Consider the following 26,987-nt stretch of genomic DNA (forward strand, 5'->3'; position numbering starts at 1 on the left):
TAGTAAAATCAAAAATTTTATTTTTGACCCAGCCCAGAGCTCTAGCCAGTCTGGAAACATATCTGAACTACAGATACTTTACGAGTGGCATACATTATGGTCAATAAATTTAATAGCCCTGTTGGACTAGGGGACAAAGTCCAAAAATAGTTCTTATTGGTTTTAGATAATTTGATTTAAATGGTTTTGGATAGCGAACCTGAAACATAGCCATCTAGGATATCTTTACCCACCGGATGTCCGGGTTTACGGTATATCCTATTTTTACCGTAATGGGGTTAATACAAATATATAAAATCATTTTAATTTAGAGTACTTATGGACTGATTCAGCATTCACAAATGACATAACATTTGAGGGGAGCTCTCCAACTGTCAGGGTCCCCAAATCCCTTGCCTTTAACAGGTTTTAATAACAATACACTAACCTCAATAACTAATTGACAATTAACCGACTGCTCCTCATCAATAATGCAGCGAACCAGTGTCGCTGTATTTTTTTATTTATTTATGTATTTATCTACCGTAAACATAGAAGTACCTGTTCTTTATCTACTTTATACAACATGCTGGTTTACTGTCAAATGCCATAAACATGTTGATTTATTGCAGGAGTTGAATTGAGGATATAATATTGTGTCATTTGAGAACAAAAGATGATAAATTGTCACATACCGGTACTCTTATTCATATTCCTGACCCCATACACAAAAACACAACACACTGTGGCTAACATTCTGTGCTTAGGAACAATAAATTAATCAAAATAAAGAAAACCCAAGTAAATAGAAGGGAGATTTTTTATTGTCAATTAATTTGACATATTTATAAAAAGATTTTTTAACAATTTATAAAATATACGTGGAAAGGATCCCTCCGATATAAATGTTAGTTTGTGTGGCAAGCAAAAAATCTCTACACCTATAATAACTAATACTAAAATATATTACCCTTCTTGACAAAACCAAACCCTTTTCCCAATTAGATTAAAATCAGACATTTTTCAATTCATTTTCTTTCCTATATTAAATTTTAACCGACTCAATTTTACTTATCAATGCGTGGTGTTCATATTTGTGTACTGTAACCTGCCAATAAAAGCTTGGCTGTTCCAAGAACACCAAGATATTTAACCTTATATGGACATGGTAGTCCTTCTGAATATCTTAAATCTCATGAAGTGTGAAAAATCAATCACTAATTTCAATTACTGAATACTTTTAGGAGAATAGCAAAATAACAGACAAATATGATAACATTAAATATGCTGAACAAAATTAATGTCCAAACATTTCATGGGTTTTGGTTTTGTCAAGATGGTGAAGGATGATTCTATGACAATCTATCAATGTACATTAACATCTTATTCTTAAGTTAATCACTTGATAATCCAAACTTTTTACAATTATATAATATACAAATTCTATGATTTATATAATTTAATTTAATCTAATTTCAAATAACGACAGTTTTATTTTTACAGAAATCAAAATAATTGAATCTGAATAAGATTAGATTTTGAATTTCCAAAAAATCTAAAAACATTTCAATATATAACTGTTTAATTATAGTTTACGAATGTCAAAAATGTATAAAATTTAAAAATCAGTTGACTGAACTGGACTCCCAGTATCCCTGTTCCTGAATGACAAAAACTAGGATCAGACTAGCCCTAAGCTGTGTTCGAGTATTTCCACTGGTGAGATTCCTGTTATCGTTAGCCCTACGGGAACCATCAAATGTCAGACTTATGGTTTGCTTGATGCCTGGCTTATCCAGATTTATTTGGTTTAGTAATGAGATATTACAGTGGAAATACAAGGTCTGTCACGGATGGGTTCAACCCAGCATCTTCAGTTGTAACAGCATTATTAATGTACATCTTATTATTTTACTAATGGAATGCAACTAAAAGCTAACTCATAATGAAATCGATTAAAAACATTTCAAAAATATACTTTCCTTTTCATATCTTATGTAACACCACTCTATAGTCACATGGACAAATCCATATTACTTGAAATCTCAAGCAAAGAGGATAGCATTACCATATTCAAGAGGGGTGTTCATACACAAAACATACAGCACTTAAAATTTATGGAATGAGCCTAATTATTAAATTGATGGAATGGTTATTTTTTTCTTTCAAAATATAAAAAATTCTACCTTTCAATTCTAAATACGTGTTCAAGTTAATCATTACAAACAAAAATTAATAGACAAACTTTATCAGAATTAGTATGGGTGGCTTCTTATGAAATATTCACAGAAGCCATATCTGAAGTTATCCGACGCCTAATGATTTTGAATAACATCAAGATTTCATAAGTTGGTATTTTAATTAAAATAAGATTACAAATTCTATGATTAAACTTTATATTACTAAAATTCAAAGAGATTTCATTACTTTGAATGACAAAGATTTTTCCAAATCTCAAAATTTCTAAATGGAGATTTTTCTAAATCACAAAATTTCTAATTTCACTTCAAATACAACAAGGAATGTCGAAATGATTAAATTTAATACATGTATAAAAATCATGATGAAATGAAATTCACAAAAAAAACTAAGCGTAAATAGAATCTATATGTATATATATATATATATATAAGAATTAAAAAGACGAAAAATTACTACAAGACTAACACCTTTCGCACGTGTATATAAAAAAAAACAACCAGCGGCTGCCAGGCAGGATACGCCCACATTTTCGAGGGATGGATAGAGAACAAGCTAAGAAGAAAGTGATTTATCCTACAATCAAGGGCCATAATTCAGGAAATTACAATTCGATAGGCGCAAATATCGAAAGGAACCGAGATCTTTGTGTTATAAACTTACGTTTCAAGTTTCAATAAAATCGGATAAAAATTGTGACCTCTATAGGGTCCAAAACCTTGATATACCATATTTTTACGCTATTTGAGAACGAACGGCGGCCATTTTGTCTGTCAATTTTGGGCCGATTTTCACGAAATTCGAACTCAGCCGTCCTTAGGGTGTAACGGTGATATAATATTACGTTTTTTTAAATCGGATAAAAATTATGACCTCTATAGGGTCCACAAGCTTAAAACCCGATTTTTCGTACAATCAGGGGCCATAATTTAGGAAGTTACGGTCTGATATGTGCAAATATCGAAAGGAACAGAGATATTTGGGTTATAAACTTACATTTCAAGTTTCAACAAAATCGGATAAAAATTGTGACCTCTATAGGGTCCACAACCTTGATATACCATATTTTTACGCTATTTGAGAACGAATGGCGGCCATTTTGTCTGTCAATTTTAGGCCGATTTTCACGAAATTCGAACTCAGCAATCCTTAGGGTGTAATGGTGATATAATAATACGGTCTTTTAAATCAGATAAAAAATTATGACCTCTATAGGGTCCACTAGCTAAAAACGCGATTTTTCGTACAATAAGGGGCCATTATTCAGGAAGTTACGGTCCCATATGCGCGAATATCGAAAGGAACCGAGATCTTTGGGTTATAAACTTACATTTCAAGTTTTAAAAAAATCGGATAAAAATTGTGACCTCTATAGGGTCCACAAGCTAAAAACGTGATTTTTCGTACAATCAGGGGCCATAAACCATGAAGTTTCGATCCGATACATGCCAATATCGAAAGCAGCCGAGATCTTTTGGGGATTAACATATATTTCAAGTTTCGTCAAAATCGGATAAGAATTGTGACCTGTAGAGAGTCCACAAACAATTGTGGACGGACGGACGGACAGGGGCGACGGCATAATACGTCCACATGAAAAGTAGTGTTAGGTGTTTGGAAATATGTAAGCATACTCCTGCATTACATCCGCCACTTTGTTTAAAGTTTTTGAAGAAAGTTATCTGCAAGAGAATTAACAATGATCATAGGTTATACACCAGTAGAACGTTTACAGGGGGCGGGGGAGGGGGGGGGTAAGGGACCAAAAAGAAAACAAGCGTAACAAATAAAAACAATGAGTGATAGGAGGGAGAAATGAAATGAAATGAAATGGGGTTTAACGTCCTACTGTTCTGCTCCTAACCTGGGCTAATGAAGACGGGCATACGCCATACAGTGTGCTATGAGGGAAATTTTGCTCGGGCAGCGGCGCTACGGCCTACTCTTATATCGAATTCCAACTGCCAAGGGACATTTCAATAAAAGTATGGCAATTTTGGTATATATGGAAAATAAAAATATCCAATCTTACTAGAAAAATACTGCATTCCCTTAATAACACCAATGGAACGCATACAGGACAAAAATGTAAGGGTTTCCCTAATCGGCAGTACGACAATTAGGAATGTCTGTTCGCGTCACGTGAAAGCTAAAACGCTAGCTTTGGTTATACAAAGTTGAATACCGTATAGTATGTGTGTGTTACACGAACTGACTGTAAGCTTATAAGGGCTACATTTTTTTTAATACCAAGCATTAATTGTTCAAGTTATTCCAAGATCAGGCAACGTTAGGCCCACGGAAAAAAAAATATGCATATGTGGAAACTGGCCAATTAAAAAAGAGGAAATGAAATGAAATGGGGTTTAACGTGCTACTGTTCTGCACCGCACTGGGCTAATGAAGACGGGCATACGCCATACAGTGTGCTATGAGGGAAATTTTGCCCAGACAGCAGCACTACAGCCTACTCTTATATCAAATTCCATTTGTCCCATCCAAATGACTAGACAGCTGTCCTTGTCAGACCCTCCATCCTGCATCACTGACAAGGAGGAACCACGCTGAAAAATGTGGATGAACTTTCTCAGCCAATGCAGGGATTGAACACCTGACCTCCAGGCTAGCGAGCTAGTGCCTTACCCACTTAGCCACCATGACCCCCCATTAAAGAAAGATAGGCAATGAAACATACACCCACAGTAACTAGCGGTCGACAAGAATTGTCGCATATTTATTCATTTGTAGGTAAAGGGGGACATTTACAAGACCATTTCATACAGATCAAATTATAATTTCCATCGTTTGAGGGTCCGAAAGGGTTCTACAAACTGAAACTAGGGCCTTAACTCCCAAGTACATGTAATTTACAGAAATTGTTAAAATTTGACAGGATCTTTCATCTTACTAATTTAAATAATGCAGATAAACTTCATACAGATCGGATAATAACTTTTGCTATGAGAGCATTCACAAGGATCAACAAAATAAACAAGAGCCATAACTCTTGAAGTAATAAATGGGAAATTTCATACGGATCAGACGATAACTTTTATTGTTCGAAAGTTCACAAGGTTCAACAAAGTGAAACAAGGGCCATAACTTTAGACATAATTAACAGAAATTTCTGAAATGCAAAAGGTTTCTTCATTTCACTAATTTAAATGATGCATATAAATTTCATACAGATCTGATATATGTAATAAGTTTTATCGTTTCGAAAGTTCACAAGATTCAACAAAGTAAAACAAGGGCCATAACTCTAGAAGTAATGAATAGAAATTGCTGCTAGTCAACAGGCTTCGATGTTTCACTATTTTAAAGGATGTATATAAATTTCATACAGATAGGATGATAATATTTCTTGTTAGAGCGTTAACAGGATTCTATAAAGTGAAACAAGGGCCATTACGTTTAGACATTATTAATGGAAAATGATGAAATTTAAACATACATTATGCAAGAGATAAATCTGCCAATTTCAGGTCTTTCTTTAGACCCGAAATGTTATCTAAATTATTAAATATACATTAATTAACTGATAATTCAATCGCTAAATTTTCGGTTCAGGGGTTATCAATTTGACTGAAATTTTCAGCAAATTCCCTTTACATTATCTCGTTTTAACTATTTTAGTGAGAACTGCCAGCTCTTAATCTAATCTCCCATAATGTATCTTTAAAAGGCTCTTTCGTTTCATTAATTTAAAGGATGCATACAAATTTCATACAGATTGGATGACCATTTTTGTCATTGTAGCATTCATAAGGTGCAATAACGTGAAACAATGGCCATAACGCTAGAAGAAATTAACGGAAATTATTGAAATTAAAAAGGTTTCTTCATCTTAGTGATGTAAACAACATATATCAATTTCAAAACAATCAAATGATAAATGTTGTCTGTAGGGTGTTCACAAGAAAGTGTGGACGACGGCAATTACGACCACATTTCCATGTAGGCGCATAAAAAGCTAAAACAAACTTACTTCCAACTTCTTTCAAGATAACTTGAATTGTAACATTGATTTTTTCATGTACATTATACACCATCCGTATGTACGTTCCATTAATAGTACGATAATTCTCAAACGATAAATCCTTTGTGTTGATGTATGCGTATTTAGATGTTTCATTGTAAGTAACAAAAGGTGGCTTATCATCATAAGTCTGATTGTTAAAGAACCATTTATACTGAATCGGCCATGGAGAGTTAGTCTGGGCCATAACAGTCAAATTGACGATATCACCTTTCAATATCTCCTGAACAGCTGGAGGTCTTGATGTAATCACAATGGGTTCTTAAAAAGAAAAAAAAACACCTCTATCACATTATTTTTATAGTAATCAAATGCTTGATTGCAATTCATGATAAAAATGGGCAGTGTTTGATTCAAGATACTGATAGACATCTACCATACCTGATCTGGTGTGAGTAGAATTCCAGTAAATACTTGACATTGAGTCAGGGCAATGTTTTTTTAAGTCATGATACCTGGTAAAGTATCAGTAGTAGAATCGGGATTTAATGTAACACAAGAAAGACATCATAGGGATATTTTTTTATTGACTCAGTACATGTTTTGTCTGATGAAATTCTCATATTCACTCGATTGTCAATGCTCTTAGCGTTGAAAAAACTGGATACTATCAGGTTTGCATTACCAGCTTGATATTAAAAGGCTAAAACTTACCTATGACATCCAGACATCCATCAGCAAATCGAAAACCCTCCGAGTTGGTAACTTTACACTGGAAGCATGTAGTATCATCTGGTTTTACAAGATTTGTCACCATCAATATCTGTTTATCATTACTGAACACATATTTACCACTGTCAACTAGAATTAGAAGATAAATACAGGTCAAAGGTCATGTAATATGGTCAAAATTTTGGGAAACTTGAAATAAGACTAAAATGGGTCTAAAAGCATATTAATATATATGTATTATGAGTATATATTAAGTGATTTACATTCGATATTTAAATTTTTTGTTGTAATTTCTAATCAATTATATTCCATGAAATAGGTGAACAGTCAAACTGAACGGCAGATTTTTGTGCCAGCTTAGTCCATTCCACACAGGTTTTTTTAATAATTAATTTGTCATTTATGAATCCACGATTTTATAGTAGTTCGCCGATCGTTATCTCAACGGGAAAGCAGTTTTATTCAAGTTGACAAAGTTCATGTCATATAATGATTTCTTTTTTGTACACATTAGGGGCGTCCCCTTAAATCTGTGCCTGCTGACCTATTTCTTCTAGAGTAAGGCATTTTTCAAAATTATTTGTTAAACTCCTTGAAAAAACACCAACTCTTTTTACAACAGCTTAAACATTACTATTTTATTTAACTGTATATTCAAATAAGATCCAAGTGAAAATTTCTGTTTTAACCCACCAGCCAAGACTCCCAAAGAGCTTATGGCTCTTTCATAATGCCAATACTATAGAGTGGTTGAATATGAATTTTTGCATCTTAAGAATATTTGAAACTTACATTTATCGTTTGGAATGGGGGCTCCATTTTCAAACCATTCTGGGGGTCCTGGTGGATTCTCCCTTATTACTGATTTTGCTTGACAGGTCATACTAGCATCTCTTGTTGCTGCAACCGTAATTGACGATAAGGACTTTTCCCAGATAGGACGAGCTGGAATAAATATATGAACAATGTATTGGATGTTGTGTCACTTAATCCGTTTTATACATTTATATTTTCATGCCCACACCATAGAAAACAAAAGTGTCTCCTTCCCACAACCAAGCGCTCAAACAAATATTTGAATTGAAATAATTCTTCAAGACCTTTAAGTCGCTTGTAGAAACTAATATTCCTTAAAGATAAATTATTCAAGAGCTTAATTTGCCCATTGCAGGTCTTTCTTTAGGCCTCACATGTTATATACGAGGAAATTAATGATTAAGACATTTATTAACATAATGGGTACAGGGAGCGGCCATTTTGTCAGGCAGTTTGAATCAAATTTCATGAAGCGGTGATACATTTAAACGATTTTTAAAATCGGAAAAAATTGTGAACTCTAGGGTATCCGCAAGCTAAAATCGCGATTCTTAGGTACAACCAGGAAATTACAGTCAGATATGCACGAATATCGAAAGGAACCTAGATCTTTGGGATGTAAACACGTTTTCAGTTTCATCAAAAATGTGACCACTAGAGGGTCGTCCACAACCTTGATATTACATACTTTAACATTATTTGCGTACAAAGAGTGGCCATATTGTTCGGCAGTTACTACCCGATTCGAAATTGGCCGTCATTATGGTGTAACGGTGATATATTCAAACGTTTTTTAAATTGAATAAAAATTGTGAACGCAGGGGCTATAATCCAGGAAGTTACGGTCCGATAAACTGGATAAAAATTTTGACATCAAGAGTGTCCACAAGCTAAAAACGTGATTTATTGTACAATCAGGGACCATAATAAAGTCATGGTCCATAACATGCCAATATCAAAAGGAACCAAGATCTTTTGGCAATAAACCTATATTTCAAGTTGTGTCAAAATCGGTTACAAATTGTGATCTATAGAGTGTCCACAAAGAAATTGTGGAAGGACGGACAGGGGCATCGACAATATACATCCACATGAAAATGTGAGCATATAAAAAAGGTTGCAGAAACTGTCCTAAAGAGTTTTTTTTAAAAGAAACTGTTTAGAAACCGAAGTTCTGTAATTGTTACTTACATGTGACATTAAGAGCTGTTGTTGCTGTATTTGTTTGAGTATTTGCACCTTCACAAGTGAAAGTTCCTTCGTCTGACTCCTGGATATTTTTAACTCGTAAAACTTGTCGTGAAGTGTCGATAAATTCATATTTATCAGAGTTACTTGTAATTGCTTGTAACTCATTGTTTTTCCACGATATAGATGGTATCGGCCTGGAAAACATTTTTCGAGACTTCTGATTAAATCATCTACAAATCTTTTCAAAAACATAAATTTTCAGGGTCCAAAACATTAATATTGTTTAAGTCATGTGTTTAGATCATGAGAACATGAAAAGGGGCTATGAAAAATAGCAGAGGTCACCACACCTACCATAAAAATATCATGGAATTTAACAAAAACAATAAATATCGTCAAATAATGAAAATTAACAGGGGCCATCAAAGCTAACAGGGGCCATTTAACATGTCAAAGATAACAAGAAATGAAACGAAACGAAACAGGATTTAACGTCCTTCTGTTCTGCTATGACTAGGCTAATCAAAACAGGCAAACGCCATACAGTGTGCTATGACGGAAATTTTGCCCAGTGTTACGGCATACTCTTATATTGAATTACAACTGGAAATCTTTTATGTGCACTCCCATGTGTACACGGGACCTCAGTTTTTCATCCCACCAGAACGACTAGACAGATGTCTTTGTCAAGCCCTACACCCTGCACCAATGACAAGTGGACACCATGCCAGAAAATTTTCATAAATTTCCTCGGCGACCTTTAGGTTAGTGAGCAAGCGTCTTACCCACTTAGCCAACGTGGCTCCCGAAAGATAACACAGGTCATAAAGTGACATCAAATCATCAAAGATAACAGGGGCCAATAACATGACATCACAATGTGATATCAAATCATCCAAGATAGCAAGGGCCATAATGTGACATCAAATCAAAGATAACAGGGGCCAAAATATGACCTTAGATCATGAAAAATAGCAGGGACCATAATGTGACATCAAATCATGAAGAATAACTTTGTACTTACTTGCCACCAAAGATACATTGTATGTCAACATAATGTCCAATAAGAGCTTTCTGGTTTGGTTTGCTATATAACACACTGGGTGCTCTATCTGGAATTGCTGGAACACAGAATACAAATAAAAACCTTTAAAAGATTTGTTTCTTCAAGCAAAATTAGGTCATCTGTTTTGTAGATAATAACAAAGTTTCTCCTAACATATCCTTTGGCAACCTACCTAGATTATGAAATTGGGGTGTAACAGTTATATATTTAAATGCTTGGGTTTTTTTTAAAATTGAATAGAAATTGTGACTTCTAGAGGGACCACAATCTAAAAACATGACACAGTCAGATACGTGCGGATATCAAAAAGGAACCAAACATACATTTCAAGTTTGTTCAAAATCGGATAAAAATTGTGACCTGTAGAGTTTCCATAAAGAAATTGAGGACGGATGGACAGACAGAGGGGATGACATTACACGTATATATACGTCCACATGGAAGTGTGGAGGTATAAAAAGAAACCATTTTCCATTAAATCAAATTTTACTGCATAATTATCTTATTGGTGTGAAAAGTGTATTTTAAACACTTACGATTTAGTTTCGTAATCTCTAAAATCTTCCCCCTGCCTAAATTAATGGAATTAAGATGACGATTAAAAATGGCACATTGATACTTTAATCCACTTAAATCATCAGCTTTTGTTACATAGACGAAATGAAGAGTTCCTGAAAATATATAATAAGATAATAAATTGCAAGAAATGGTCACTATTATAATAGTCAGGTTGTTAATGATTGGGATAAATGAGACTAAGCATGCCAGCGTTACCTACACATGTTAACCCCTTTCTAGCTTATATGTAAATACAGAAATCCTTGAGTTTGTGATGTGGTCACAACAAACAGATGTTTTGTCCTGTAAAAAAGGGGAACAAGCCAACAGTGAGGCTGATGTCCCCCGCCAAAATCCCAAAATGAATAGAACACACATATTGATTAATTGCAAATTTATTTTTTTCAAAAGTTCTGAGCAATCAGACTGATTACCTATACTAAGTCTAAGCATAAAATATTCATAATCAAACCCAGTCAAGGTTTTGAAGTCAGAATGAAATTTATCTTATCCCAAAGCATCAACCAATGAAATTGCTTAGCTCTGCTTAGCTTTAGTGGGAAATGTTAATCATTGAACTTAGTCAAGACATTCGCCTACTGAACATCTACATCAAGTTTAAACATTCTACCTCAATTAAAAGCAGAGTTGTTATGTTCCAAAGTCTCGACAAATCAAATTGCTTATCGCTACTTAGCCTAAGCAGAAAGTGCTCATTATTGAACTTAGTCAAGGTATTGATATAATAAAGCTATACACCAAGTTTCATCAATCAAATTGCTTATCACTCTGCTTACCCTGAGCAGAAAATGCTCATTATCGAACTTAGTCAAGGTATTGATGTAATAAAATTATACACCAAGTTTCATCACCATCATTAAAGTTATCGTGTCCCAAAGCATCAACCAATCAAATTGCTTATCTCTGCTTACCCTAAGCCGAAAATGCTCACCTTCGAACTCCATCAAGGTATTCACCTAATAAAGACCTACACCAAGTTTGAACATTCTACCTCAATTAGGAGAGTTATTGTGTCTCAAAAAGTGTGACGGAGGACAGATGGACAGACCATTATAAAAGTCCCATAAATATAGAGAGCCAGTTGTTGTTTTTGTGGATGCATTCTGATAGTTCTGCATTTTATAAATTTATTATCAAAGCAAACGGCTAAAAATAACATTTGTTTTAAACATTTGAATCCAAAATGGCGGTCTACATGAACAGAAATAACAACTCAAAATTGGATAAAGTTAGTAGTTCATCAGACAGTTGTATGGATTGGTTGTATCGTGTAAACGCCGCTATCAACAGTTTCATAATAATCTTCGATATATCTTCTGTCTAAATCCAATCAAAATGTCCAGGCTTTTCCACAAAAGCTACATGATAATAACAGCTTGATTAGTGGACTAAGGTATGGCCTTGATAGGTATGTTAGTGAAAATAAAGGGTCACCGTCATTCAGTGGGGCTTAAAATTCACTTTCACCTACATGTAGAGTCACAGTCTGCTGACAATCCATATAGTGTATACAACATTATTTGAAGTCATGTGATGTTTCAATAAACCACAGTCCACAACATTAGTGTTATAGGGAAACTAACTGGGGAGCTTGTCTGTCAACCTGAACATTCCAAACTAATGGAATTACAATCACGGTTACAAATATCTTAGCTATGATACATGTATTAGCATAAACAAGTGGATTATAACACTGTTATCAAGGTGCTTGACGATTTTAGCGACATTTGTGACATTTGTATAAGACAGGCATAGTCAAATCAGTGTTACATGTAGCCGTAGCGTTGTCAATAATAATCTTGCTATGTAGTCCCACTTAACATCCTATATTAACATGTATACGTACCCTCTGCATCTATAGCTATTCTGTCATCCTGTACAACTTCGCTACTTTCGTCGTCACCTTTATACCATTTAAACTGCCCAGGCGGATTACATAAAGGTACATTGTCACATGTCAGCTGAACTGCTTCCCCTTCTGTTGCTTGTATCCTTGGAGTGTCCACCCAACTGTTTAGATCTGTAATAGAAGCATAAAATACAGAAACTATTCAAGTTTCAACTTCTCTCTCCTTCAATTAGAATAAAAGTTATTGTGTACAAAGCATTGACAAACAAACTTCTTATCCCTGCTTAGCCTCTGTGGAAAAAAACTCTTAATCTTCAAACTCAGCCAAGACTGTCACCTAATAATCATCTACACCAGCAAAATTAACTCTATAAAAAGTGTTTATAAGAAGAATGTCTGAATAAAAACCACTTATGCAATATAATCACCAAATATTTGTCAACTAGGTTAATTAGAATTGGTATCAGGTGTTTGATAGTTATACAGTGGACTCTGTCAAATCTGACATTGTACGGGATCGTTACAATACATGTATGTCGGATTACGTAGAGTGTCGGAATACTAAGTTTTCTTAAAACTGGAAGTATTATTATAACCTCGAAAACCGAAAATATTGTTATAATGTAGCTCCGAATCCCCAGAACGTTATTCCCGTCTATGTAGGTCGTGGAACTTTCTCGAAATCTGCTGTAAGTTGCTGCTGGCATCTAATGTCAAGTCCGTTTGGGCATGCTTTGCAGGACGATCCCACATTTTGAACATAATATTGTATAATAATTCTTCTTCATCGCAGCAATTTTTATATAATGTCACCGTATTTGACATGGGAAACTAAAATCGAATACCAAGGGCTCTCTTACAAGAGATTATAAAATTATCAAAGTAATCAACAAAGACGTACGCGAGTGAGTTTTAATCTCACCGATAATTAATTGGTGATTGCTTGTTAATCTTTTGTGGCTTCACACCCACCGATTGAAGGCCGGATTATACAATGTTGATTCCATGGAAATCGTGTGACGGGCTGATTGATGTCGTAATTCGGAATATTCAGAATAAGGATTACTCAAAGTGTTTTTGCCTGAAGTAATAAGGAAATCAATCGGGACATGAAAATCGGATTTCACAGAATGTCTATTATTCAGATGTCGGATGTGACAGAGTCCAATGTACTCTGGTTCATGCACAATACATGTCAGTACATGTTTAGTTGGTTTACGATAACCTTGGGGAGACATGCCACAATTAGTTTATTTTGACTAGATATAGATGTACTTACATGCCAAGTCGACTGTTATGATGGGTGACATGGATTTTATTGTTTTCGTTCCAATTTGATTAGAAGCGAAACATTGGTATTTTCCTGTCTCTCTGCGAGTTAAAGAGGCTATCTGTAGTTCACCAGTAATTGGATCTTGTTTTATAAAGTCACTTACTATAGTCTGACCGTCTTTCATCCATTCATATCTATAAATAAAAACAAAATCTTTCATTTGTCTAGGGTTAAACAACGTTGCTGAAACGTTTGAATCAAGTAAATGTACATGTATGAGTCACCCGAGCAATCAAATTAATCAAGGATGAATTAACTCTTGACAGTAATTATCAGAAATTGTTGAAAATCAGCAGGCTTCTTTATATACAAATATCAAGTCCATCCAAGTTAGGGCCATAACTCAAAACTAATTATCTAGAGCATCGACAATATTTTTCAAATTGATAAATTGTTACAATTCAACAGGATTTTTTACCTCATGAACATAACCACTGTATACAGTTCAAGTTAATTGGATGGTAACTTAAGCATCCACAACCAATAGTGTACAAGGATGACAGAAATATATCACCACATATCAATAAATATACATGTAGATGTATAAAAATCAAAGACTAGATTACCAATGACAGACACCCCCCCCCCCACCACAAGTGTGCTTCACCAATTATGTATTACATCTGTAAAAAATTCTCTTACTGAGCTTGAGGATTTGCTTCTGCTTGACATACTAATATCACTTCATCCGTGGCTTTGTAATATATTGTTTTCGCGACATCAGGTTCTGTAATCTTCGGAGTTTGAAGTCCTTAATTGACAAACATTCACATTTTTACAAGTTAAATGGACATTACTAAACTACGTTAAAAATACATTAGAGCTTCACCATTTGAATTTGATTTACAGAATTTTTCTCTTCTGAATGTTATTGGCATCAATTTATAAACCCCCGCTCTAAAAACTATGCTTCAGTCGAGATGATGGCGGTCCACTCCTAAAAATATCAAATTGAATCAGATTTAATGTCTGTCAGCTAAAGCCATTTGGAGAGTAATATATAGTAATTTTTGTTTCTTTGATTACGTCTGCAATGCGAGGGGGTGAGGAATGAGTCCACCATCAGTGCAATATGTCTACGTATACCTTCTGTGAACTCCCATTGTACTATTAATTTCAACACGAAATCATGCTTTTGTATGTCATCTAAAGAACAAGACACACTTCTCTATTGATCCCACATTCTAAAGGTTCTAGACAGCCTACGCCAGGATTAAAACATATAATATTTTGGTTTGAGTGTTGTACATGTATTTATCGTAATCAAACAACCATATACACTTTTGTCCAAACTTTTGGAAACCCTCAAATGACGATAAGAGGCGTTAAAGAAGAATTTTATCAGGTATTCTGGAATGAGAGGAGGGTAATGTGAGGGTAGAGATAGGGAAATTGGAATAAAGGGCGGGAAGAGAAATTAGGGGATAGAGCAAATGGTAGGAAACCGGTGTCCTGGGAGAAATATAAGCTTACTAGGGTAGAAAACACACGACTTGGCTCAATGGCAAACCTTATAATAAAAGCAAAATCGACACAGTGCTGTAGCATCATTGATAGAGATTATGGAAATGGTACCACTCACGCAATATTAATGATCTGTGGCTAAACAAAACGTCAAAATAGAGAGGTGATCTGTCTGTTTATAGCTATCAAAACTAAACAATGATAGAAAATCGATTAAATTGGTTTATTTTGTCGAAATTAACTGCTAATCGTGTTTCTAATCGTCCCGATTTAGAATTCTTATTGTTGGTTCCGCCCGTGAGTCACAAACGCTGTGTTTAATTTAGTTTTGTTTTAGAACGGTGAAGTTGATTCGGGCTATTGGTATCTGTTGTTAGAATATAAGAATAAAATGACCACCTTCTTTCGGTCTGCAATATTCATTACACTATCTTTAGTTCTATTATTTCAGAAGACACGCAGTTTACTACGACTGAAAAATGTGTACAGATATTGACTTTACTTCTACAACATGGAGCAGATTATATGGGCTTGGGGGGATATGCCCCCTTTCATATAGCTGTGTTGAAGAATAATTTGGCTGCTGTGAAACTGTTCCTGGAATTCGGTCACCTTGTTAACCATTACTGCCCAGATGACAAAAAACTGTCACGTGAAACACTCCCGGTTCCCGTCAGTCAGTCCCAGAGCTGGGGATACAACACCCCTATCAAGCGAGGAGAAGAGACAGAAGACTGACAGGATGAGAACCACCTGATCCTTGTCAGTGACCCAACAATGGCACTCAACAACAACATCCCATCTGGCATGCGCACAAAAGAGCTCACAACAAAAGTTAAAGTGGAAGGGAGTAACATGAGCTATGTGATCAAGGAGCTCAATAATGCATCGCCAATGCAGCCAAGGAAACCATCCCACGATGGGGGGGGGGAGAACTATACCCCATACTGGACAACACATCGGCAGAAAGCACATGATGAACTTAGTGCAGCAAGAGAAGAATAAAAGTACCACTACAGGAAATGAAAGGCAAAATTCCTCAAAACCAAGCTTGAATCTAAGAGGAAAAGCTGGAGCGAAAAAACTGCAAGCCTTAACTTGGAGAGAGACACCACAGAAGAACTTGACTCCATGCAACACGACCTCACATTGGTTTAACCTACAACATCCATCAAACAAATGAAGAAGAAAAAATCCCTAGGCCCCGATAACATCACACACGAGATGCTGCAACACAGCCCTCAACAAACTACCGAATGTCTTTAACCTGAGCTGGAAGCACGTTCTAGTACCTCAGTGCTGGAAGGAAGCCAGGATGATGATCCCAATTCTAAAGAAAAGGAAGAACAAAGCAAAACCAGCTAGCTACCGCCCCATCAGTCTGACAAGCTGCGTATGCAAAACCATGGAGCGCATTGTAAACCAGCGTCTGCAGTGGTACCTTGCCTTCCAAGCCAAGAAGGCCACACTGCAGAAGTGGAAAGACGGACTACTCGTGAAGCTCCTGCGAAGTGGCATCAGCGGCAACATGTACCGGCGGACACTGTGGCCGTAAAGGTTGGGACGATTTACCCAATACTACCCAATACCACCTCAATATCACCACATACTACCCAATACTATAACATAATGATGCAAAATGGACATATCATTTGATTTTTTTTTTCAAAAATAGAAGGTTGTATCGCGGGAAACGTACTTCAAATGCTATGCCGATGTCTGGCTGTTCATTTGCCTCCATATATCACCCAAAACAACCAAATAATAACCCAATACTACCAAATACTCATCAAATACTACCAAATACTACCCAATATAAGCAAATAACAACTTGATTTTGTCAAATAACAGCACATTAGTACAATTACTCCAACGAATATTAGAAATTTTGCAGAAAATTGAAATTTCTGTGCAGTTGTGTTGTGGGATTGGGTAGTATATGGTGATATTGAGATGGTATTGGGTAGTATTGGGTAAATCTTCCAACCGCCGCCGGCCGGAAAGGGCTGCTTCGACAAGGAGTCCCACAAGCGGAAGTACTCTCACCAATCCTTTTCATAAACGATATTGTGCCAGAGCTACCTAAGTGTATGCAAATGAAAAGATCCTCAAAATTATCTATCAGGGTCAGGGAACGGTAAGACCACATCTGGTGTATGGATCAAGCTAATGGATGACTGCAGTCAAGACACATCAAGAGTATCTTGACAAAGTTCAAAACTAGGCTGTTCGCATCATCACAGGTGCTATGAAATTTAAACCTATAGAAAAGATGGAACAGATAACTGGGATCTCCCACTAAACAAACGAAGAGAAAAGAAAGGTACTGATACAAGCCACCAAATACCAACATAGCTCAGACTACCGAATGAGAATAAAACGCCAGGAAAAGCTGCCTTCACTCATTGAGGTTAATACTCCTAGTGCTATCACAACTGCAAGATGCAGAACAGGTTGTCATCTTCCGACTCAGAACCTGGCACTTCAGACTAGCGTCCCATCTACAGGTGTGATCGAATAAAATCAAAAAAAAAAAAATCTTACTCCAAGTACGTCAATGCTTGGATTATAATCAATATTGTGTGATTTATTAAAATTGAAAAGGAATATGTATTTTAATGTTGGTGAACCTATGACCATAATCCTTGCCACGTACTAACCTCGGAAAGACCTTATGATGCAAAACCCAGGCGTTACTGCCCCCCCCCCCCCTCGCTACACACACCCTTCGCGTTTATGAAATGAAAATGAAATGAAATGGAGTTTAACGTCCTACCTACTGTTCTGCTCCTAACCTGGGTTAATGAAGACGGGCATATGCCATACAGTGTGCTATGAGAGAAATTTTGCCCGGACAGCGGCACTACGGCCTACTCTTATATCGAATTCCATCTGCCAAGGGATCTTTTACGTGCACGCCAATGTGTACACGGGACCTCGGTTTTTTGTTCCATCCGAACGACTAGACAGCTTTCCTTGTCAGCCCCTCCGTCCTGCATCACTGACAAGGGAGAACCACGCCGGAAAATCTGGATGAACTTTCTCGGCCAATGCAGGGATCGAATTTCGCGTTTATGAAAATATTTAAAAGTTTAACAGCGATGCATTTCCGAGGACAAACGGGTCGACTGAAAGTCGATTTTTGTACCGTCAACACTGTGAACGGTATCCACCAAACTCGATTTCTGAGACGGGGTGTCGGAATAACGGGCTATGTACTAAGGGACAGTCGAAGTAACGGGCTGACATATTTTGGGGGAGTAAACCATCAAAAGACAAGGAATAAAGAAACGTCGTTTATTACGGCCAACCGTACTGTCGTAATCGGAATTATAGAAAGCAAGAAAAACACCAACCCCGAAGTAAATCATTATTTTTTGTGTTAACAAAGAAGCCCAGCCTTAGTGTCTTAATATTCGAATATACACAGCACATAACCAATATGACCGAATATAGATCTGTAAGATAAAATAGTTATTGACGGAATTGGCTGGCAGTTGGTGCCATATCATCTATACATGTTCACCCTTAGAGCCAAATAACTTCAATTCTAACCGTTATATGTATATAATATAGAATATAGAAAGCCCAATTCCGTAACCTTAAAGATACTTTTCCCAAAAAAAATATTTATCGGGTGGTTATTTCCAATAAAAGTATGGCAATTTTGGTATATATGGAAAATAAAAATATCCAATCTTACTAGAAAAATACTGCATTCCCTTAATAACACCCATGGAATGCATACAGGACAAAAATGTAAGGGTTTCCCTAATCGGCAGCCTGACGATTAGGAATGTCTGTTCGCGTCACGTCAAAGCTAAGACGCGACGATTGAGCGCTTGGTGTATGTGTTGATAAACTTGATAAAGGGTTAAACGTACAACAGTTTCTGTGATAAAAACCACGGAAAAAGACGTGGGCGGTGGATAATCCGTGAATTTAATTAGGCTTCGATACTTATGATTTATGGATAGCGATTAAAGACAACATCGTCTTGTGTATGCAATGAATTCTTCTTCGCACCCGTTGCTAGGTAGTGCGTCAGCTAAGTCACGTGACACTAACATGACTTCTTTTAATAGATTTTTTTTATAGTAGGGGTATTCCTTCGCGAAAACAGTGTTTGAGAAGGATTTGAAACTAAATTTTGACAGATTAATTAGTTTGAATATGTTTTTAGTCCAATTATGCATATGTATATTTTTTTTCCGTGGGCTTAAAGTTGCCTGATCTTGGAATAACTTGAACAATTAATGCTTGGTATTAAAAAAAAAATGTAGCCCTTATAAGCTTACAGTCAGTTCGGTATTCGGTATTCAACTTTGTATATCCAAGCTTCAAAAAAAATATGCATATGTGGAAATGAAATGGGGTTTAACGTCCTACTGTTCTGCACCGCACTGGGCTAATGAAGATGTGCATACGCCATACAGTGTGCTATGAGGGAAATTTTGCCCAGACAGCAGCACTACGGCCTACTCTTATATCAAATTCTATTTGTCCCATCCAAATGACTAGACAGCTGTCCTTGTCAGGCCCTCCATCCTGCATCACTGACAAGGAGGAACCACGCTGAAAAATTTGGAAGAACTTTCTAGGCCAATGCAGGGATTTTAAGCCAGCGCCTTACCCACTTAGCCACCGTGACCCCCCATTAAAGAAAGATAGGCAATGAAACATATACCCACAGTAACTAAATTAATCAAGCGGTCGACAAGGATTGTCGCATATTTATTCATTTGTAGGTAAAGGGGGGCATTTACAAGATCATTTTATACAGATCAAATTATAATTTCCATCGTTTGAGGGTTCGAAAGGGTTCTACAAACTGAAACTAGGGCCTTAACTCCCAAGTACATGTAATTTACAGAAATTGTTAAAATTTGACAGGATCTTTAGTCTTACTAATTTAAATAATGCAGATAAACTTCATACAGATCGGATGATAACTTTTGTTGTGAGAGCATTCACAAGGTTCAACAAAATAAACAAGAGCCATAACTCTTGAAGTAATAAATGGGAAATTTCATACGGATCAGACGATAACTTTTATTGTTCGAAAGTTCACAAGGTTCAACAAAGTGAAACAAGGGCCATAACTTTAGACATAATTAACAGAAATTTCTGAAATGCAAAAGGTTTCTTCATTTCACTAATTTAAATGATGCATATAAATTTCATACAGATCTGATACATGTAATAAGTTTTATTGTTTCGAAATTTCACAAGATTCAACAAAGTAAAACATGGGCCATAACTCTAGAAGTAATTAACAGAAATTGCTGCTAGTCAACAGGCTTCGATGTTTCACTAGTTAAAAGGATGTATATAAATTTCATACAGATAGGATGATAATATTTCTTGTTAGAGCGTTAACAGGATTCTATAAAGTGAAACAAGGGCCATTACGTTTAGACATTATTAATGGAAAATGATGAAATTTAAACATACATTATGCAAGAGATAAATCTGCCAATTTCAGGTCTTTCTTTAGACCTGAAATGTTATCTAAATTATTAAATATACATTAATTAACTGATAATTCAAATGCTAAATTTTCGGTTCAGAGGTTATCACTCAACGAGTTTGAGAGTTTTAGTCAGGATGACATTTTAAAGATCATCAAATCCGCCAACAAAACGACATGTCCACTTGATCCAATACCTTCCAAGCTACTCATTCAACTGCTAGACATTCTACTTCCTGTTATTACTCTATTAGTCAACTTAAGTTTAAGTACTGGATGTTTCCCATCGGTGTTCAAACAGGCGGTGGTGAGACCACTAATCAAAAAGGAGTCTCTTGATCCCAATATTCTCAAAAACTATAAACCTGTGTCTAACTTGTCATGCCTTTCCAAAATTGTGGAAAGAGCTGTAAATCTCCTTCTTCAATCCCATATCTCGAAATATGAGTTGTTGGATAAGTTTCAGTCTGCTTACAGACCCCACCATGGCACTGAGACCACTGTGTTGAGGGTCCTCAACGACCTACAGTGTGCAGTGGATACAGGGAACGTAGCATCTTTGACTCTTTTGGATTTATCTGCAGCGTTCGACACTGTGGACCATCAGATTCTATACAATAGACTTAAAAACCAGTTTTGGATTTCCGGTACACCGCTTTTATGGAACACATCATATCTTAGTAATAGACATCAAACAGTTCTACTTGGTGAGGCTAAATCTCTACCGTTTAAACTTGACTGTGGCGTACCGCAAGGCAGTGTTTTAGGACCCATTTTCTTTGTTCTTTATACAACCGCTTTAGGGTCTGTGATCGATGGCTATGATCAGAGGCACTACTCTTACGCCGATGATACTCAACGCATTGGTGTGTCTAGTCCTATGCTAATCAGAAATGCCTTACAAAAAACTACTGACTGTTCGCTGGCAGTTAAACAGTAGATGAAAGCGAACAAACTAACATTGAACGACGATAAAACAGAGGCTCTTTTAGTAGGTTCATCACAACAACTCAAATTACTACCTGGTCTTAAAATCACCATTGGTAATTCAGAAATAAATTTCTCCAAAAATGTTCGAAACCTTGGAGTGATATTTGATCCTTCTCTGACAATGGAAGCTCAGGTTGATATGGTATGCCGTACATGCTACTATCATCTACGCTGTATATGCAACATCAGAAACTATCTCACTGCTGACGCTTGTAAACTACTTGTGAGATCACTTATTTTATCAAGGATTGATTATTGTAATAGTTTACTCTATGGAATCCCACAAGCATTTCTAGCCAAGATCCAAAAGGTTCTTAATACTGCAGCCCGAATAGTAACAAGGACACATAAGTTTGATCACATTCAGAATGTGCTGGCTTCTTTACATTGGTTACCTGCTGAGGCGCGAGTCAAATACAAAATACTAACATTAGTGTATAAATGTCGCAATAATGCAGCTCCTCAATACTTATCTGAACACTTATATGACTATAACCCTATTAGATCACTTCGCTCTCAAAATAAACAGTCACTAGTTGTTCCAAGATATAATTTGAAGTCATATGGGTATAGGTCTTTCAGTTCAGCTGGTCCTAGATTATGGAACGAACTTCCACAACAGATCAAGAATCAACAAACTTTTAATCAATTTAAATCCGCACTAAAGACTTTCCTGTTTCAACAGTTTTACCAGAAGAGCCATTACAAAAAGCGTTTTGAGCATGTGTCAACATGGAGAAGACGCTATATAAAACTTCATTATTATTATTATTATTATTATCAATTTGACTGAAATTTTCAGCAAATTCCCTTTACATTATCTCGTTTTAACTATTTTAGTGAGAACTGCCAGCTCTTTATCTAATCTCCCATAATGTATCTTTAAAAGGCTCTTTCGTTTCATTAATTTAAAGGATGCATACAAATTTCATACAGATTGGATGACCATTTTTGTCATTGTAGCATTCATAAGGTGCAATAACGTGAAACAATGACCATAACGCTAGAAGAAGTTAACGGAAATTATTGAAATTAAAAAGGTTTCTTCATCTTAGTGATGTAAACAACATATATCAATTTCAAAACAATCAAATGATAAATGTTGTCTGTAGGGTGTTCACAAGAAAGTGTGGACGACGGCAATTACGACCACATTTCCATGTAGGCGCATAAAAAGCTAAAACAAACTTACTTTCAACTTCTTTCAAGATAACTTGAATTGTAACATTGATTTTTTCATGTACATTATACACCATCCGTATGTACGTTCCATTAATAGTACGATAATCCTCAAACGATAAATCCTCTGTGTTGATGTATGCGTATTTAGATGTTTCATTGTAAGTAACAAAAGGTGGCTTATCATCATAAGTCTGATTGTTAAAGAGCCATTTATACTGAATCGGCCATGGAGAGTTAGTCTGGGCCATAACAGTCAAATTGACGATATCACCTTTCAATATCTCCTGAACAGCTGGAGGTCTTGATGTAATCACAATGGGTTCTTAAAAAGAAAAAAAACCCACCTCTATCACATTATTTTTATAGTAATCAAATGCTTGATTGCAATTCATGATAAAAATGGGCAGTGTTTGATTCATGATACTGATAGACATCTACCATACCTGATCTGGTGTGAGTAGAATTCCAGTAAATACTTGACATTGAGTCAGGTCAATGTTTTTTTAGGTCATGATACCTGGTACAGTATCAGTTGAATCAGGATTTAATGTAACACAAGAGAGACATCGTAGGGATATTTTTTTATTGACTCAGTACATGTTTTGTCTGATGAAATTCTCATATTCACTCGATTGTCAATGCTCTTAGGGTTGAAAGAACTGGATACTATCAGGTTTGCATTACCAGCTTGATATTAAAAGGCTAAAACTTACCTATGACATCCAGACATCCATCAGCAAATCGAAAACCCTCCGAGTTGGTAACTTTACACTGGAAGCATGTAGTATCATCTGGTTTTACAAGATTTGTCACCTTCAATATCTGTTGATCATTACCGAACACATATTTACCACTGTCAACTAGGATTAGAAGATAAATATAGGTCAAAGGTCATGTAATATGGTCAAAATTTTTGGAAACTTGAAATAAGACTAAAATGGGTCTAAAAGCATATTAATATATATGTATTATGAGTATATATTAAGTGATTTACATTCGATATTTAAATTTTTTGTTGTAATTTCTAATCAATTATATTCCATGAAATAGGTGAACAGTCAAATTGAACGGCAGATTTTTGTGCCAGCTTAGTCCATTCCACACAGGTTTTTTTTAATAATTAATTTGTCATTTATGAATCCACGATTTTATAGTAGTTCGCCGATCGTTATCTCAACGGGAAAGCAGTTTTATTCAAGTTGACAAAGTTCATGTCATAAAATGATTTCTTTTTTGTACACCTTAGGGGCGTCCCCTTAAATCTGTGCCTGCTGACCTATTTCTTCTAGAGTAAGGCATTTTTCAAAATTATTTGTTAAACTCCTTGAAAAAACACCAGCTCTTTTTACAACAGCTTAAACATTGCTATTTTATTTAACTGTATATTCAAATAAGATCCAAGTGAAAATTTCTGTTTTAACCCACCAGCCAAGACTCCCAAAGAGCTTATGGCTCTTTCATAATGCCAATACTATAGAATGGTTGAATATGGATTTTTGCATCTGAAGAATATTTGAAACTTACATTTATCGTTTGGAATGGGGGCTCCATTTTCAAACCATTCTGGTGGTCCTGGTGGATTCTCCCTTATTACTGATTTTGCTTGACAGGTCATACTAGCATCTCTTGTTGCTGCAACCGTAATTGACGATAAGGACTTTTCCCAGATAGGACGAGCTGGAATAAATATATGAACAATATATTGGATGTTGTGTCACTTATTCCGTTTTATACATTTATATTTTCATGCCCACACCATAGAAAACAAAGGAAATTAATGATTAAGACATTTATTAACATAATGGGTACAGGGAGCGGCCATTTTGTCAGGCAGTTTGAATCAAATTTCATGAAGCGGTGATACATTTAAACGATTTTTAAAATCGGAAAAAATTGTGAACTCTAGGGTATCCGCAAGCTAAAATCGCGATTCTTAGGTACAACCAGGAAGTTACAGTCAGATATGCACAAATATCGAAAGGAAACTAGATCTTTGGGATGTAAACACGTTTTCAGTTTCATCAAAAATGTGACCACTAGAGGGTCCACAACCTTGATATTACATACTTTAACATTATTTGCGTACAAAGAGTGGCCATTTTGTTCGACAGTTAGGACCCGATTCGAAATTGGCCGTCATTATTGTGTAACGGTGATATATTCAAACGTTTTTTAAATCGAATAAAAATTGTGAACGCAGGGGCTATAATCCAGGAAGTTACGGTCCGATCAATTGGATAAAAAATTTGACATCTAGAGTGTCCACAAGCTAAAAACGTGATTTATTGTACAATCAATAAAGTCATGGTCCATAACATGCCAATATCAAAAGGAACCAAGATCTTTTGGCAATAAACCTATATTTCAAGTTGTGTCAAAATCGGTTACAAATTGTGATCTATAGAGTGTCCACAAAGAAATTGTGGAAGGACGGACAGGGGCATCGACAATATACATCCACATGAAAATGTGAGCATATAAAAAAGGTTGCAGAAACTGTCCTAAAGAGTTTTTTTTAAAAGAAACTGTTTAGAAACCGAAGTTCTGTAATTGTTACTTACATGTGACATTAAGAGCTGTTGTTGCTGTATTTGTTTGAGTATTTGCACCTTCACAAGTGAAAGTTCCTTCGTCTGACTCCTGGATATTTTTAACTCGTAAAACGCGTCGTAAAGTGTCGATAAATTCATATTTATCAGAGTTACTTGTAATTGCTTGTAACTCATTGTTTTTCCACGATATAGATGGTATCGGCCTGGAAAACATTTTTCGAGACTTCTGATTAAATCATCTACAAATCTTTTCAAAAACATAAATTTTCAGGGTCCAAAACATTAATATTGTTTAAGTCATGTGTTTAGATCATGAGAACATGAAAAGGGGCTATGAAAAATAGCAGAGGTCGCCACACCTACCATAAAAATATCATGGAATTTAACAAAAACAATAAATATGGTCAAATAATGAAAATTAACAGGGGCCATAATGTGACATCAAATCATCAAAGCTAACAGGGGCCATTTAACATGTCAAAGATAACAAGAAATGAAACGAAACGAAACAGGATTTAACGTCCTTCTGTTCTGCTATGACTAGGCTAATCAAAACAGGCAAACGCCATACAGTGTGCTATGACGGAAATTTTGCCCAGCGTTACGGCATACTCTTATATTGAATTACAACTGGAAATCTTTTATGTGCACTCCCATGTGTACACGGGACCTCAGTTTTTCATCCCACCAGAACGACTAGACAGATGTCCTTGTCAGGCCCTCCACCCTGCACCAATGACAAGTGGATACCATGCCAGAAAATTTTCATAAATTTCCTCGGCGACCTTTAGGTTTGTGAGCAAGCGTCTTACCCACTTAGCCAACGTGGCTCCCCAAAGATAACACAGGTCATAAAGTGACATCAAATCATCAAAGATAATAGGGGCCAATAACATGACATCACAATGTGATATCAAATCATCCAAGATAGCAAGGGCCATAATGTGACATCAAATCAAAGATAACAGGAGCCAAAATATGACCTTAGATCATGAAAAATAGCAGGGACCACAATGTGACATCAAATCATGAAGAATAACTTTGTACTTACTTGCCACCAAAGATACATTGTATGTCAATATAATGTCCAATAAGAGCTTTCTGATTTGGTTTGCTATATAACACACTGGGTGCTCTATCTGGAATTGCTGGAACACAGAATACAAATAAAAACCTTTAAAAGATTTGTTTCTTCAAGCAAAATTAGGTCATCTGTTTTGTAGATAATAACAAAGTTTCTCCTAACATATCCTTTGGCAACCTACCTAGATTATGAAATTGGGGTGTAACAGTTATATATTTAAATGCTTGGTTTTTTTTAAAATTGAATAGAAATTGTGACTTCTAGAGGGACCACAATCTAAAAACATGATACAGTCAGATACGTGCGGATATCAAAAAGGAACCAAACATATATTTCAAGTTTGTTCAAAATCGGATAAAAATTGTGACCTGTAGAGTTTCCATAAAGAAATTGAGGACGGATGGACAGACAGGGGGGATGACAATACACGTATATATAAGTCCACATGGAAGTGTGGAGGTATAAAAAGAAACCATTTTCCGTTAAATCAAACTTTACTGCATAATTATCTTATTGGTGTGA

At 35.8% G+C, this 26,987-nt stretch overlaps 1 protein-coding gene across 3 annotated transcripts in view; it reads right to left on the reverse strand.

The window, feature by feature from the left end:
• LOC130010857 (neuroglian-like) overlaps nucleotides 1-26,987 on the reverse strand; it is a 92,482-nt gene that overhangs the window by 65,387 nt on the left and 108 nt on the right. For 2 of the 3 annotated variants that reach the window (XM_056099010.1, XM_056099003.1), the window contains exons 2-15: nucleotides 26,433-26,529; nucleotides 25,391-25,584; nucleotides 24,354-24,506; nucleotides 23,543-23,689; nucleotides 22,840-23,151; nucleotides 14,366-14,474; nucleotides 13,670-13,857; nucleotides 12,388-12,561; nucleotides 10,499-10,633; nucleotides 9,921-10,017; nucleotides 8,897-9,090; nucleotides 7,682-7,834; nucleotides 6,872-7,018; nucleotides 6,167-6,478 (exon numbers count right to left, since the gene is read on the reverse strand). In XM_056099010.1, coding sequence (XP_055954985.1) covers nucleotides 6,167-6,478; nucleotides 6,872-7,018; nucleotides 7,682-7,834; nucleotides 8,897-9,090; nucleotides 9,921-10,017; nucleotides 10,499-10,633; nucleotides 12,388-12,561; nucleotides 13,670-13,857; nucleotides 14,366-14,474; nucleotides 22,840-23,151; nucleotides 23,543-23,689; nucleotides 24,354-24,444 — 2,059 coding nt within the window. In that variant the 5' untranslated portion in view covers nucleotides 24,445-24,506; nucleotides 25,391-25,584; nucleotides 26,433-26,529. Of the gene's footprint in view, nucleotides 1-785; nucleotides 3,861-6,166; nucleotides 6,479-6,871; nucleotides 7,019-7,681; nucleotides 7,835-8,896; nucleotides 9,091-9,920; nucleotides 10,018-10,498; nucleotides 10,634-12,387; nucleotides 12,562-13,669; nucleotides 13,858-14,365; nucleotides 14,475-22,839; nucleotides 23,152-23,542; nucleotides 23,690-24,353; nucleotides 24,507-25,390; nucleotides 25,585-26,432; nucleotides 26,530-26,987 lie in introns of those variants that run through there. The other variant, XM_056098995.1, reaches the window with a different exon arrangement.

This window comes from Patella vulgata, chromosome 1, assembly GCF_932274485.2.
Source record: "Patella vulgata chromosome 1, xgPatVulg1.2, whole genome shotgun sequence".
NCBI lineage: Eukaryota > Metazoa > Mollusca > Gastropoda > Patellidae > Patella > Patella vulgata.